Source organism: Typopeltis vanoorti, chromosome 7, assembly GCF_054136105.1.
Source record: "Typopeltis vanoorti isolate ZY-2024b chromosome 7, IOZ_Tvanoo_1.0, whole genome shotgun sequence".
NCBI lineage: Eukaryota > Metazoa > Arthropoda > Arachnida > Uropygi > Thelyphonidae > Typopeltis > Typopeltis vanoorti.
The window spans coordinates 66,774,912-66,789,942 of NC_143555.1; the positions used below are offsets into that span (position 1 = coordinate 66,774,912).

The window sequence follows — 15,031 nt, forward strand, 5'->3', positions numbered from 1 at the left end:
TGTGTTAGTCGGTCTCATATGGAGGTAGAGGGTTTTTCATCTGGAAACTAGGTTTTTTTTTCTCTCTCAGAACAGCAAACTGGCTCGTGAACAAAGACATACACGAATCTACAGTCATAAAAATGTACTTAATTCCCTCATTAGGAGGGCTCAACTAGTCCTAAGTGATGGTGGAGGAACAGGGGGAAATGCCATATGAATAAAAAAAAATTTTTTTTTTTTTTTTTTTTTTTTTTTTTTTTTTTTTTTTAATGTTAGGCACATATACGGGAAGTTGGCTGGTCAACCTATAGTACGTTAGTACCATATATGGGTGGTGGGTTGCGAAAGGAGAAACTTGTTTACATTTGATTTGAACGCCTGTGTGTTGTATTCCTTGGGAAATACGTCTGGGGAAGACTGTTCCACAATACTGCACTAGCAGGGATGAATGAGGAGGAAAAGAAACTTGTTCTGTGAGTTTCAAGGTGTACTGTGAAAGGATGTTGGACGGCAGCTGTACGTGTTCCAATGGGTTTAGTACAGGGTAGGGGAATTATTGATGCTGTTTCATTTCCCATGGAAATATTTATAGAATATACAGATTCTAGAGACCAAGCGTCTATGTGAAAGTGGGGGGAGTGAGTTGGTGAGGGATGGGTGATTTGTTAGTCTAATTGCTCTCCTCTGTATTGAGTCAAGCATTTTGAGGGAGCTTTTTGGAGCCCCACTCCAGATGTGAGAGCAGTTCGAGAGCTGGGCAGATTTGTGACTTGTATAGTTTTAGTTTTAACAGCTGTTTAGAGGTTAAGTAGCATCTTGAGCAAAAGAGAAAAACCTAGTTTTTTGGAAGCTGAGGATGCAATGGTTGTGATGTGTTTGTGCCAGGAGAGGCTTGATGTCAAGGTAATTCCGAGAAGAGAAATTTCATCTTGTCTGAGAATTTAAGTGTTATCGAAAACAATGCTGGGGGAAAATGATTCTTTTTTGTGAGAGATAAGACAGAACTGGGTTTTACTAGCGATGAAATCGACGAGGTTATCTGAGCTCCATTGGCCGATGGCTTGGAGGTCGGAATTAAGGGCAGTGGTGGTTGATGTTCTGTGGGTTGAGGTGAGTTGTGTAGAGTAGGGTTTGTCAAATGAAAGGGAGGAATTTAATGTGCTGTCATCTGCAAAACTGTGTATTGGGTTAGAGGTCAACTGAAGTAGGTCATTGATATATATAGAAAAAAGAGAGTCAGTGAGAGAACCGAACCTTGTGGGACTCCAGCATTAGTTGGATGGTGAGAGGATAGGGAGCCGTCTACCATCACACATAGTGTGCATCCAGACAGGAAGTTGGCAGTTCGTCTGCAGAGGTCCTGAGTCAGTCCAAATGATGGGAGTTTGCTTATTAAGACTTTGTGCCAGACTCAGTCGAAGGCTTTGGAGATATCAAGTGCAAATACTTGGGATTTACCGAATTTTTCCATGGCGTTTGTCCAGTGATGGGTGATGTATGAGAATAGATCTCCTGTTGAATGGCTTTGACAGAATCCGTACTGGTGGTCGCTTAATAGCCGGGTACCTTCAAGGTAGATTAGGAGTTGAGAGTTGAATGTCTAATTTCGACAACAGGTTTGTGATGTGTTTTTGGCAAAAGGATACAGGGGGGCATTTGCTGTTGTTGCATCGTATAGCTCTGATATTGATATATCGAGGCAATATAATTAACTTTATCCTTTCCTACTTCAGCCGCTATACGAAATTCTATCGCATGTACCTCTTTGTTAAGTCGGTTGCGTCATTGTTATGTGATCTTCATTAATTTTAGTTATGTTTCGCTTCTTTTATACCTTTTCTTACGTAACTTAACCTTTTAAGGGCCACCAGAGATTACCTGTTCCCTGAATTCTATGAGTTATCCCAGTCACTCAGGCAAAATTTATTTTTTATCTGCGCCAGCTTGGGTCTTAAAGTTAGAGATAAACTTAACCTTTAGGATAAACATAGATTATCAGGTGTCACTAATAATGTTAACTGAATTCTTAGAAGTCTTGGGTCCTCTGGCTTATTTTATTTTTAGTCGTGCCCTACTATTTTCATTTGGGGTATCCCCGTACGCGCACACACGATCACAGGTTCGATGTTTTATGAAGAGTCAGGGTCAGTCATCATGATCAGAAACACATGTAAGTAAGGAATCAAAATATTTATTAAACTCATTATATAATGCCATACAAGTTAAAGTAGCTATCAAATCTAATTTAAGCTTCTACCATTCTTTCACTCTCTCACTCTTAAAACCATTATGCATTGACTTCAGAATGTTAGCAAATTCAATAACTCAACATATAATACATTCTTAATTACAGCTCAATTGGACATTTAGGCATTTTAACACATAAATAATCTCTCTCGGATTAATTATGACAGAATCTCTATCTAACTGAAAGTTCTTAAAGTTCATTTCAAAAGCATAGTCATTTACATAAATCTTAGTTCTTCACTCTTTCTTCCATTTACATATTTTAAGATGCATTCTCTTAACACTGTTAGTTGATTCTCAAAAGGAGCTAGAACAAGTGAGAGTACTTATCTATTCTTTATCGGTTTTCTTCCATCCTTCCTTCTTTGTTACGACTCTGGTTGTCTCGATCTTATCGCCATGTGGGTTACATGTGCTCGCCTGAGCTGGGCGCTATCTCTCTGCTAAGGTTTTACGTTGATGACCTTCTGATTGACGGCCTACGGTTGATCTTGCCAAAATCTGCTGTGGTGCCATGCCAGATCCTTTCGTAAGTCAGTCCTCAAAAATGAGAGCTGAACTGCGATGAACTCTTGGAGCACACGAAGAGAAATGCAGGAACAAGAAAAAACGGGGTGATTTACTTCCGTGTCGCGGGTTTTATACGCTCCCCTAGAGCACCACCTTTCCAAGTTTGAATTTCTCTTATCATCTCACCCATTGGTCTCAGGCTGGGTGACTTCACCAATCAACATACGGGACTTCTTGTTTCCGGGAACGTATGTGTCATGATGTCTTCTTAGATGTGATGCCCGCAGGTGCTTACGCTGCTCTTGTAGTATTAGGGCGATCTTTGCCCTATGTTGCTGAATAATACGCATTCTTTCATTTATAATATTTCACTAATGATTTCTCTCATATCTGTCCCTTTTGCTGACTTACATTCATGCTAGGTATGTAGATACATTAATTTAAATTCACATAATTCACAGTTTATCATACAAGATGGTGTTACAAAAAAAAAAAAAACATAGTTACACTGCGCTAAAAGATAAGTATGCATATATATTTTTTTGTTAATTGTTAGATTCTGGAATGGTGACATCATGTAAAATTTGAAGTCGCCTTTTTCAGATCTAACACCATTGTCAGTTATCTGTGCATTGGAGGCAAAGTGTGATGCCAGGAGATTAGCTTTTTCTATGGGCAATGTTGCTATTGAGCCATCTGGGTATGATAGAGGTGAGAATAGTGTAGGACAAAAGTTACGGCCAATTGCCTTGGCAAGAGACCAAAAGGCATGGCAGCCGTTTGGACAGGCTGCAAGCTTCCTGCTTTTGGCCCGTTCAAATTCTGTTTTGGAAGTATTGATAATTTTCTTGCATTTGTTTTGAGCTTCAGTATAGGCATTCAATGAGGATGGGGGTTCTTGATTTGAGCCAGTTGTGATATGCCTGATTTTTCATTTGTACAGCCTTGACACATTTTTTGGAGAACCAGGATTTAGTAAGGGGACGACAGGTCTGAGTAGTGTGGGGAATGTATGTTTTCATGCCAGTGAGGATCACTTTGGTGATGTGTTCAGTGCATATGTTTGGACTGGAAGACCGGAAACAATAGTCTAACCATGGGAATGAAGCATAGTAGTCTCGGAGATTGTCCCATTTGGCACTGTTATAATGCCAAACTACTCTTGTGTGGGAGTGACTGTGTGAGCATTGTTGCATGGGGGGGGGGGGATGAGCACTAAATTGTGGTCAGAATTGCTCAGGAGGCTCACTACATTCACTGCATATTTGGAGGGGTCATTAGTAAGGAAGAGATCTAGGGTATTTGGGGAGTGGTTTGGGTTATCTGGTATTCAGGTCGGTTTTTGAACAATTTGTGTGAGGTCATTAGTGACTGCAAATGTTTCAGCATCTCTGCCTGCAGGATCTGTATAACTGGAAGAGGAAAGCCAATTGGTGTTATGGACATTGAAGTCACCCAGGAGGATGATTTTGCTGTTAGGAGAGTGGGACTGGAGAAAATCAACTTTTAAGGAGAGGAAATGAAAGAGCTCAGAGTGATTGGTGCTATTAGGAGAGCGATAGAGACAGTAGATGAATTTGACTGAGTGGGGAGGGATATCGTCAGCCAGAGAAGGTCAAAGTCGGGCGATTCTAAGTTAGTTGCTCTCTGGCAGGCTATGTCAGCAGATATATGCACAGGTGCCACCCTAGGGTCAAAAGGAGTTAAATAGTGTATAGTTAGGAAGGTTGAGATGAATAGTGCTAGGGGAAGGTGAGATTTGAGTTTCTGTTAAAAAGAGTAGGCGGGGTTTGGTGGACTGCAGATCGTAGTGGATGCTATTAAGGTTGGAGCTACGGATGTTGGTGAAGTGGATATGCATAGTTCTGTGAGACATGGATTTGACCCCAAGGGTCTTGCACGTTTCCTATGCAGTGCCTGCATACTGGTGTCCTTAGTGATGTCACTTGGTATTTGTACTAGTTTGGATTGTTTGTAGTTTATCACCCAACTATTGTCTCCATTTTGATGTTTTTCTTCTAGTTGTCTTTGTTCTCTCTGGGCAAATGTTAAATCAGATCGAGCACTTATGTGCGAGTGGGAGCAAGTGTCCTTTAGCTTGTTGTTTATTGCTGTTATAAATTTGGTAGTGTTTATTGGTGAGTTCGCAGGTCACTTTCACGAGACGTGGAAAGTTCATTCCATCCTTTCTTTTGTTTATGGGTCCGATACGATGGCATTTGACGATATTTCTGGGATCGAAATTGCATTCTCCTGCAAATTTGCCGATGTCTTCTTTTAAGGATTTACCATTTTCCGTCGGAAAGTTCAGGATAACAGCGTTGAGTTTCCTATTTTCGGCCTCGAGTGACTCGTGTACCGATGATGTGATTAGTTCACGAAGTTCGTTAGCAGGCACAGGTGCTGGTCATTGAGCATCTCGAGCTTAGTTTCCAACTTTTTGATTTTGGAGGAGAAGGTATCGATCACGGTATTAAGCTGTTGCTCAAGGTTATTGACTCTTTTGCCTAGGTTCAGGATTTGTTTTACAGAAGGGAGGCACGTCGTACAGAAGTAGGGCTGGTTTAGATCGGTAAAAAGCTTGTGCGCCGATTCATTTATTTTCGCACAGGAAATATGTAACCAGTTGCAACAGAAATCACACAATATACCTTTTTGCCTTTCTTTGACTTCGGTTTCACAGCTACAGCACTTTATAATGTCATTCGTTTTTGTTGGTGATCGGCGACGCTTCGCTGATGGGACTCGATAATATTCCATTGTTGCCACCATCTTTACTTCGCACGGTAGGCATAGCGCTTTCATGTGGCTGTTTTTTTAGTTGTAAAATATAGCAGATTTAATGGACTATGGGTACTTACGAGGTTGTACTGAAGTAATCAGCTGCTTAGTACCTTCTGTTACTTTTCCGTTTGCTGCTTATTTTGCACAAAAAAAACACTTAAAGCGATAAAATGCAGGAGCATAAGTTTAACATTACTTATTCGCAGGCACCACCTATAATCTCCCTTCACTTCAACACACTTTGAATTAACATTTTGATGCCCTTGAAAAAATAGTCTGTACTTTTGTCTGCAAAATGGCCTAAAACTGCATTTTTCACCTCATTGTCATATGCAAATTTTCTTTCTTGTAGGTCTTTCTTCAGTTTTGAGAAGTAGTAGTAATCACTGTATTCTAGATCTGGGCTGAAGGACTGTGGCATTCATTCAAGAGATTGAAAGCCACAGTCCTTCACCCCAGCCTTTGCAACAATTGCTTTATGGACTGGAGTATTGTCGTGAAGCAGGTGAACACCATGACTCAGCATTCGTTGTCTCTTCTTCTTTATGGCATTGTGCAGGAATGAAGCATAATATTCTGCATTCACAGTAGTATTCCTTTCCTTTAAATCAATCAAGAGAATTCCCCAGCAATCCCAAATGATTGTTGCCATGATCTTCTCGGTGGACTGAGTGACCTTGGCTTGTGCCACTCCATGGATTCCCTTTCGGAAAGAGGATCATAATAAGGACTGAGGTTTCATCCCTGGTGACAGTGGATTCCAGCACTCCTCTTTGATTCCCTTGGCAAAGCTCTAAAAACTTGCAGGAACAGGCCACATGATGATGCTTCTGAATTGAAGAGAGAAGTTGAGGCACCCCACCTTGCACTTACCTTTGTCATGTGAAGCTTCTCGTGAATGATGCAAAAGACAGTTGTTATAGAAAGTCCCAACCTTGCTGAGATTTCTTTGAACTTCAGCCATCTGTTATCGAGCAGTTCCTCCTCAACTAGGACATTTTCCTCAGTCATCACTTCCACAGGCTGACCATCACTAGGATCATCTTCGATGCTTTCTATGTGAAACTGTTTAACTCATTCTTTCACAGTTGAATATGAAGGAGAAGCTTCCCCATAAACATCGACCAATTGCTGTTTGATAGCACTTGGAGAAAGCCCTTCTTTGGTGAAAAACTTTATCATAGCGTGGTACTCGATTTTTAGCATTACAGCCACTTAGCATGCCACATGTTAGTCAAGCGAGTGTCTCCAACTGAATGATGCAGGTAGAGAGTTGAAACTGTTACAGTAATCTCACCATAGATGGTGCTATCTGTCTTGAACGGCAATTTAAAATTGGCATGAATTTTGTATGTCAGGTCAGAAACTTTTGGAACCTACCTCGTAGATGATGTGGTTAGCACTTTTGGCCTCTTGGCCCTGATACATTTTTAGTGTATTTAAATGTATTTAAACAGCCATTTTTAACTTTTCACTGGGGAGGGAAAACTAGCAACCATTTCACCTTCTTAGACACACTAGTTACATGACTATCAAATGGTTATCCTTTTCTGTTTAAAAAAAATTTGCTTGCACTGGAAGGCGCTTACATAAGCAGTCACATCAGCACTCTTCCTAGTGCTGGTACAATTGTTTATGGCAGTGTTTCCCAACCTTTTTGAAGTTGCGGACCCCCTGTAGCGAATGCTAATATGTTGCAGACCCCCTGTAGCGAATGCTAATATGTTGCGGACCCCCTGTAGCGAATGCTAATATGTTGCGGACCCCCTGTAGCGAATGCTCATTTGTTGCGAACCCCCCCTGTAGCGAATGCTCATATGTTGCGAACCCCCCTGTAGCGAATGCTCATATGTTGCGAACCCCCCTGTAGCGAATGCTCATATGTTGCGAACCCCCCTGTAGCGAATGCTCATATGTTGCGAACCCCCCTGTAGCGAATGCTCATATGTTGCAAACCCCCCTGTAATGAATGTTAATATGGCGCAGACCCCTGTAGGGAATGTTAATATGTCACGGACCCCCTGTAGCGAATGGTAATTCACCGTGACCCCCATAAAATCCAAAATGGAAATTGTTTATATTTTACGTATCATAAAGATGAAGTAATAAATTACAACTTTACAACACTAAATGTGTCATTTATGTCAATGCAATACTGTTATAAATGGAGATATTCAGAAGAACATGAACATATCAATTAGGCCAGGTGTGAGCAACATGATAAGATAAAGTTTAATGAAAATAAATTATCCCGTGAACTCTTTTTGAATTACTCACGGACCCCCGGGGGTGCACAGACCACAGGTTGGGAAACACTGGTTTATGGCATAGCATCCTCAGAACTTAACACCCAAAGGTAGGATTTTTTTTTTTTATTACATCATCCTTGCCATTGAATGCAGGTACCTTCATAATACCTTTTCAGCTTGATCTCTATAAAATAGACAAAATATCATGCATCTCCCTCCATTCCAATCCATTCCTATTGTAATTATCATCCAGGGTACATCTGAAAAGATAGCTTAAGTTTCTTACAAATATAATCTACATGTTACATGTCAAACCACATACCCAGCTAGCAGCCTTCATCCACTTTTCTAAGGATCATCTTCATCTTCTTGCAGATCCTGAAGTGTTCAAGGTTCCTGCTTTGGACAGATCTGTTACATCTACTTTGAGGCGCAATAAAATCTACATCCACAATCATGGCAAGTCAGGACTGCCAAACCATGCTCTAAATATTTTCTTTCATTCAGGTTTAAATGGAAAAAGACAGATGTGCTGCGTAATATGTGTGGGAAACTGTTGCGAAAGATTTGGGAGACAATCATTCTAAAACCATATTTAGTCTTAAGTTGCACGTATACTGGGCACACTTTTCAATCTTGAAGATATTTCCTTACTTGTATGGTATATATATTAGATTAGATGACACTGTAGCAGCTTTAATTATAGATGACACTGTAGCAGCTTTAATTATAGATGACATTGTAGCAGCTTTAATTATAGATATTAAAGCTGCTACAATGTCATAAAATCTAATATATACCATACAAGTAAGGAAATATCTTCAAGATTGAAAAGTGTGTGCCCAGTATATGTGCAACTTAAGACTAAATATGGTTTTAGAATGATTGTCTCCCAAATCTTTCGCAACAGTTTCCCACACATATTATGCAGCACATCTGTCTTTTTCCATTTAAACCTGAATGAAAGAAAATATTTAGAGCATGGTTTGGCAGTCCTGACTTGCCATGATTGTGGATGTAGATTTTATTGTGCCTCAAAGTAGATGTAATAACAGATCTGTCTAAAGCAGGAACCTTGAACACTTAAGGATCTGCAAGAAGATGAAGATGATCCTTAGAAAAGTGGAAATTCACCTCTTATCAAGTATGATAAGAGATGAATTATGCTCGTGTCTTTAGTGTTGTTTTGTAATTGCAGTTTGTGCTTTCATTTATGTCACTTTTACTATAATTGGTAGTTAAATCCCTGAATTCCTAAGACAGAATTTTTTTTTGTTATCTTTCTATGATTCTGTGAGTCAATGATTCTAGTTCTAAAATACAGCTAATTCAGCTTATAAACTTATTTTGCTATTGTCACATATGATTTATTAACACATCCTTCTTGATTGATGAAAGTTTCTTTATATGTTTACCTAACCTTATTACTAGAGCATATTTAATTAAATGTGAATGATGCTTTATGTAGGATGGTGAAGCATAAATCCAATTTGAAATATCTTTCAGAAAGTGAAGTTGAGTCTCCAATTACATTGGAACCTACAATAAGATCTGATCAGAGATCTGAGCCCTTGCCTTTTTCGTATATGAATGGTACCAATGGATCAGCCCCTTCATGTAAGTCCCATACTTTACTTTTTTTTCATTAATGTTTTGACATACCAATTTGTTTTAATGCTATGAGCATAATACTTAACAAAAAATATTCACTGGTGTTCAAAACCTAAAGACTAACAATATTTCTGAAGATTACAGCTGCAAATTCATATGAATCAGCCTGTGGCAATTTGTATAATTGACAATTTCAATTTCGAGTGGAAAGCAGGTACACATTCAAATTTTTGAAACTACTGCACTAAGGGAATCGTGTTTGAAGGAATAAAGTTTCAATCTTAGATGTCTTGTAATGTCTCCGAGACATCTAGATCAGTGGTTCTCAACCTTTTATGCTTCATGTATCCGCTGAAAATGTGTATGTAATTGGTGTACCCCTTGCATAGATAAATAAAACTATAGTTATAGTATAACAATGGGAATAAAATAAAACATACACACACACATTAAATTCTGTATTCATAAATCACATATATCAATAAGCACAAAGAATGACATAAACAATTTAACAAATATGTATAGACATGAACAACAGCACTGTGCTTCGTCACCCAGTTCTCAGAAATTAATCAGTATTGGTGTTGCCAACTTAGTGACTTTGTTAGTAGATCTAGCGATTTTTGAGCTCTAAAGGGGTACGTGTACCACACGTTGAGAACCTCTAATCTAGATAATTCATCTTGGGAACAATTACTGGAAAGCTTGAAGAGGGCCACAGAATTACTGATATTGCCAGAGTTTGGAATCTCGCATAGCGCTGTATTCCAGGCTCTGCACAGCATCATTTCAAACCAGTGGAAAGTGTTCCAGACATTTGCTAGGAGGTTGGCCTCGCTCTACCATGGAGCATGAAAACAGATTTTTGGTTATAGCAGCAAAACAAAATCAAAGCATCACAGCAGGTCAACTACATTAAATCACAGGTATGGAAAAACAAACTGTGGCAAGATGTCTGCGACAAGTAGGCCGATATGCCTGAAGGCCTGTAGTCTGCATCCCTTTATCCACAGAGCACATTTTCAGTGGTGTTATATAAAAATTGAACAAGAGACTAGTGTACTAATGTACTCTTTACAATGAGAGTCATTTTAGTCATTCCTCTGATTCTAGACGACACTTGATCTGGAATGAAAGTGGTACTGCTTACCATGCGAGCCTAGTTGGCCTAGTGGTTATGTGCTAGGATCATGTGTGGGGAGGCATTATGCTTAATGGATGCACTGAGCTACAAGGTCTGGAAAAAGGGACTGACTAGTGTCATCCATTAAAATGAATTGGTGAACAATTCATTTTAAGAAGCTTAGAAATGGAGGAAAGAGTGCTGTAAAAGGAGTTAGAGATGATAAAGGTGACATGAAAACAGGAGAAAAAGATATCCTTGAAGTATGGAGTAATTACTTCGAAAAATTGCTAAATGAAACAAGCAGTGATAGCAGAGTGGTAAAAAAACACTTAACAGGCATACAGTCAGGAATACATATCCATACTTGAAGTAGAAAAAGCCATCAAAGGCTTGAAATGTGGAAAGGCAGCAGGAGTAGATGATATTCAACCAGAAATGCTGAAGTATGGTTTTTAAAAGTCTTACAGCGGCTGCACTGCATAATTCAGAAGGCATGGACAGAGGGATAAATTCCCGTTGATTGGAGTAGAGCTCTCATAGTACCCATATATAAAAAGGGAAATAAAACTGAATGTGAGAATTACAGAGGTATTTCCCTAGTGAGTATTCCTGGCAAGATCTATGCAAGTATACTTGAGAAACAGTTGAGAAGAATTGTGGAAGAAAAGCTTGGTGAAGAACAAGCTGGATTCAGGCCAAATACAGGCTGTCAGGATCAGATCTTCACTTTACGACAAATAGTCGAGAAAGCATGGGAATATAACAGAGATCTGTATTTAAGTTTTGTCGATTTGGAAAACGCATATGACAAGGTGCCAAGAGAGAAGCTATTCAATACGCTACAGTTATATGGTGTCAATGGGGCATTATATCAAGCAATACTTAGTCTTTATTTGAGTTGTAAGTCAGCAGATAGAATTGAAGAAAGTACAGGAAGATGGGTTTAATGTTAAATCTGGTGTGAGACAAGGATATACATTATCCCCTCTGTTATTCTTTATCTATATGGATCGCATTATGAAGGAAAGTGGTATTAAACATGATATCAGAATTGGAGATGTTAATGTATGCTCTTTGCTTTATGCGGACGATGTTATACTTCTAAATAAATCCGCTACAAGTTTGCAAGATCATCATCATCAAATTCCTGCCATGTACCCTCAAGGGGTGTACAGGATATGATAGTACTACATGAAAAAAAACTACATCATTACTAACTTTCTATCTACAATTTTCCTCCAAATCAGTCTGTTATTTGTCAAGACTCCAACATTATCAGATCTTATATTTCTATCGTCTAAGGCACTTTGTACCGTATCAATCCACCTATATCTTGGTCTTCCTCTGGGTTGTTTTGCTGCCATCCTGGCAGAGAACACTTGTTTTGCTAATCTTTCCTCTCCCATTCTGTTTAAGTGACCATACCACCTGAGATTAGCTCTGTTAATGCATTCCTGGATGCTGACAATGTCAAGTTCTTTCCTAATATCCTCATTTTTATATATGATATTGCCATTCATGCCATTCTGTTCACGCCTCTGATCTTTCTTAGGACTCTCATATCTGCGATCTCTAGTCTTTGGTCAAGTGTTTTACTTCTGACCCAGCTCTCAGATCCATAAGTTAAAACTGGTTTGAACGCTGTCTTGTATACAGATTATTTAGTGTTTTGACTAATTTCTCTCTTATTCCATATGAATTTATTCAATTGACTTCCCACCATACCAGCTTTGCTGATTCTGTTGTCTATTTCTATATTTAATTTACCATCTTCAGTAACAATCGTGCCTAAGTAGCTGAAATGTTCACTTGTTCCACAGGTTCTCCATTCACAATACAGTTGACATTTTCAATGATTCTGCCTATTTTCATTGTCTTTGTCTTTTTATTGCTGACTTTCATACCATATCTATTACAACAGCTACACAATTTAGTCAGAGAATCCTGCAGACTTGTAGCAGATTTATTTAGAAGTATAACATCATCCGTATAAAGCAAAGAGCTGACATTAACATCTCCAATTTTGATATCATGTTTAATACCACTTTCCTTCATAATGTGATCCATATAGATAATGAATAACAGAGGGGATAATGTACATCCTTGTCTCACACCAGATTTAACATTAAACCATCTTCCTGTACTTCCTTCAATTCTAACTGCTGACTTACAACTCAAATAAAGACTAAGTATTGCTTGATATAATGCCCCATTGACACCATATAACTGTAGCGTATTGAATAGCTTCTCTCTTGGCACCTTGTCATATGCCTTTTCCAAATCGACAAAACTTAAATACAGATCTCTGTTATATTCCCATGCTTTCTCGACTATTTGTCGTAAAGTGAAGATCTGATCCTGACAGCCTGTATTTGGCCTGAATCCAGCTTGTTCTTCACCAAGCTTTTCTTCCACAATTCTTCTCAACTGTTTCTCAAGTATACTTGCATAGATCTTGCCAGGAATACTCACTAGGGAAATACCTCTGTAATTCTCACATTCAGTTTTATTTCCCTTTTTATATATGAGTACTATGAGAGCTCTACTCCAATCATTGGGAATTCGTCCCTCTGTCCAGGCTTCCTGAACTATGCAGTGCAGCCACTGTAAGACTCTTATACCCCCATATTTCAGCATTTCTGGTCGAATATCATCTACTCCTGCTGCCTTTCCACATTTCAAGCCTTTGATGGCTTTTTCTACTTCAAGTATGGATATGGATTCCTGACTGCATGCCTGTTGAGTGTTTTTTACCACTGTGCTGTCATCACTGCTTGTTTCATTTAGCAGTTTTTCGAAGTAATTACTCCATACTTCAAGGATATCTTTTTCTTCTGTTTTCATGTCACCTTTATCATTTCTAACTCCTTTTACAGCACTCTTTCCTCCATTCCTTAGCTTCTTCAACAACCTCCAGAATATTTTGCCACCTTCTTGATATTTATTTTCTGTATTCTTGCCAAAGTCCTCCCATGACTTTTGTTTAGCTAGTTTTACACAATATTTTTCTTTCTTACATTTGTCTCTGTATTCTCTAAGAGCAAAAGCTGACTTATTAGCCAGTAACTTTTGATATGATTTCTTCTTTTCCTTCACTGCCAATTTAACTTCTGTGTCCACCAGGGAGTTCTGATTTTTTTATCCTTGCAGACAACCTCACCACATGCCTCTCTGGCAGAATCAATCAATGTTTTCTTCAGAGTTTGCCACTGAATCTCCAAGGTTTGATTCCTGTTCTCAAACTCTTTCATTTTTTCTTCAATAATCTTTGTGTATTTTAGTCTACAGTTTGCATCTGAGAGCTGCTCAACTTTTATTCGTTTTAAAACTTTCTTACATGTCATTCTTTTCAATATGAAATTCAATTTTATCCTGCTCAAGACTAAATAGTGATCGCTTCCAATTTCAAATCCTCTGTACACTCTATTGTCCTGTACCAGGGAGAAAACATCACTATCAATAATAACATAGTCAATGAGACTTTTCTTATTCCTTGCCTCTTCTCTCCATGTGAATTTGTGCACATTTTTATGTTGGAACATGGTGTTAGTAATAACCAGTCCATGTCCTGAGCAGAAATCCAACAGATATTTGCCATTATTATTAGCTTTGCTCTTTTCTCCAAATTTTCCCAAAATATTTTTGTATGTCTCACAATCATTTCCTGCTGTGCTATTTAGATCCCCAACAAGGACCAACTTTTCCTTTTTCATTGTGTCATTTGCTTTTTCTAAAGCCTCAAAAAATTCCTCAACTTCTACCTTAGTAGAACCTTCTGTGGGACCATAGGCACAAATAAGTCTCATTGTCCAGTTCCCTATTCTCATATTTGCCCACATTACTCTACTTGAGACTTACTGCCATTCAAGAAGATTAGCCTCATATTTTATGTTGAATACTATGGCTACTCCTTCTTTTCCTTGAGTGTCATTGCCTGAATATAACATTTTGTATTTATTGCTCAGAAAGATCTCACCAGTTTTTGTCTTTTTTGTTTCAGTCACCCCCTATTATGTCGATCTGGTAATTATCTAATTCCTCAGCTATCTCCATTTCTTTGCCATTCAGGCTTCTTATGTTGATAGTACCGATCTTTAACTCTGGTGATGTTGAGTTGGGGTTTGTTTTCAGATTTGTAAGGTAGATATATTGTAAGGTAGGGTAGATATATATTCTTTTATATATAGGGTAGATATATATATATATATATATATATATATGGGAATAAATTTTTAACTTGTGTATATTGTATATTAGGATAACCAAGCAATTTTATATGCTTGGTTATTTTAGCTCCTAATCCCAAGTATGCAAACAATTAAGTTTGCCCCTGAAACAGAGTTCAAGTCTAAAGATGGTACAACACCTGTGCAACTCATTGTAAAGGTGGGTAAAGCTCTGATCACTATTCTTAGTATTTTCCCATAATGTAAAGTACATCTCACTAGAAGATGTATACTGCAATGCATTATGGGTGGGGTTATACTTGGGATTAGGAGCTAAAATAACCAAGCATATAAAA

At 38.5% G+C, this 15,031-nt stretch overlaps 1 protein-coding gene across 2 annotated transcripts in view; it reads left to right on the forward strand.

The window, feature by feature from the left end:
* Positions 1 to 15,031, forward strand: part of LOC150104741 (short coiled-coil protein homolog) — a 95,469-nt gene that overhangs the window by 46,117 nt on the left and 34,321 nt on the right. For both annotated transcript variants that reach the window (XM_090395922.1, XM_090395921.1), the window contains exon 3: positions 9,279 to 9,389. In XM_090395922.1, coding sequence (XP_090252048.1) covers positions 9,279 to 9,389 — 111 coding nt within the window. The remainder of the gene's footprint in view (positions 1 to 9,278; positions 9,390 to 15,031) is intronic.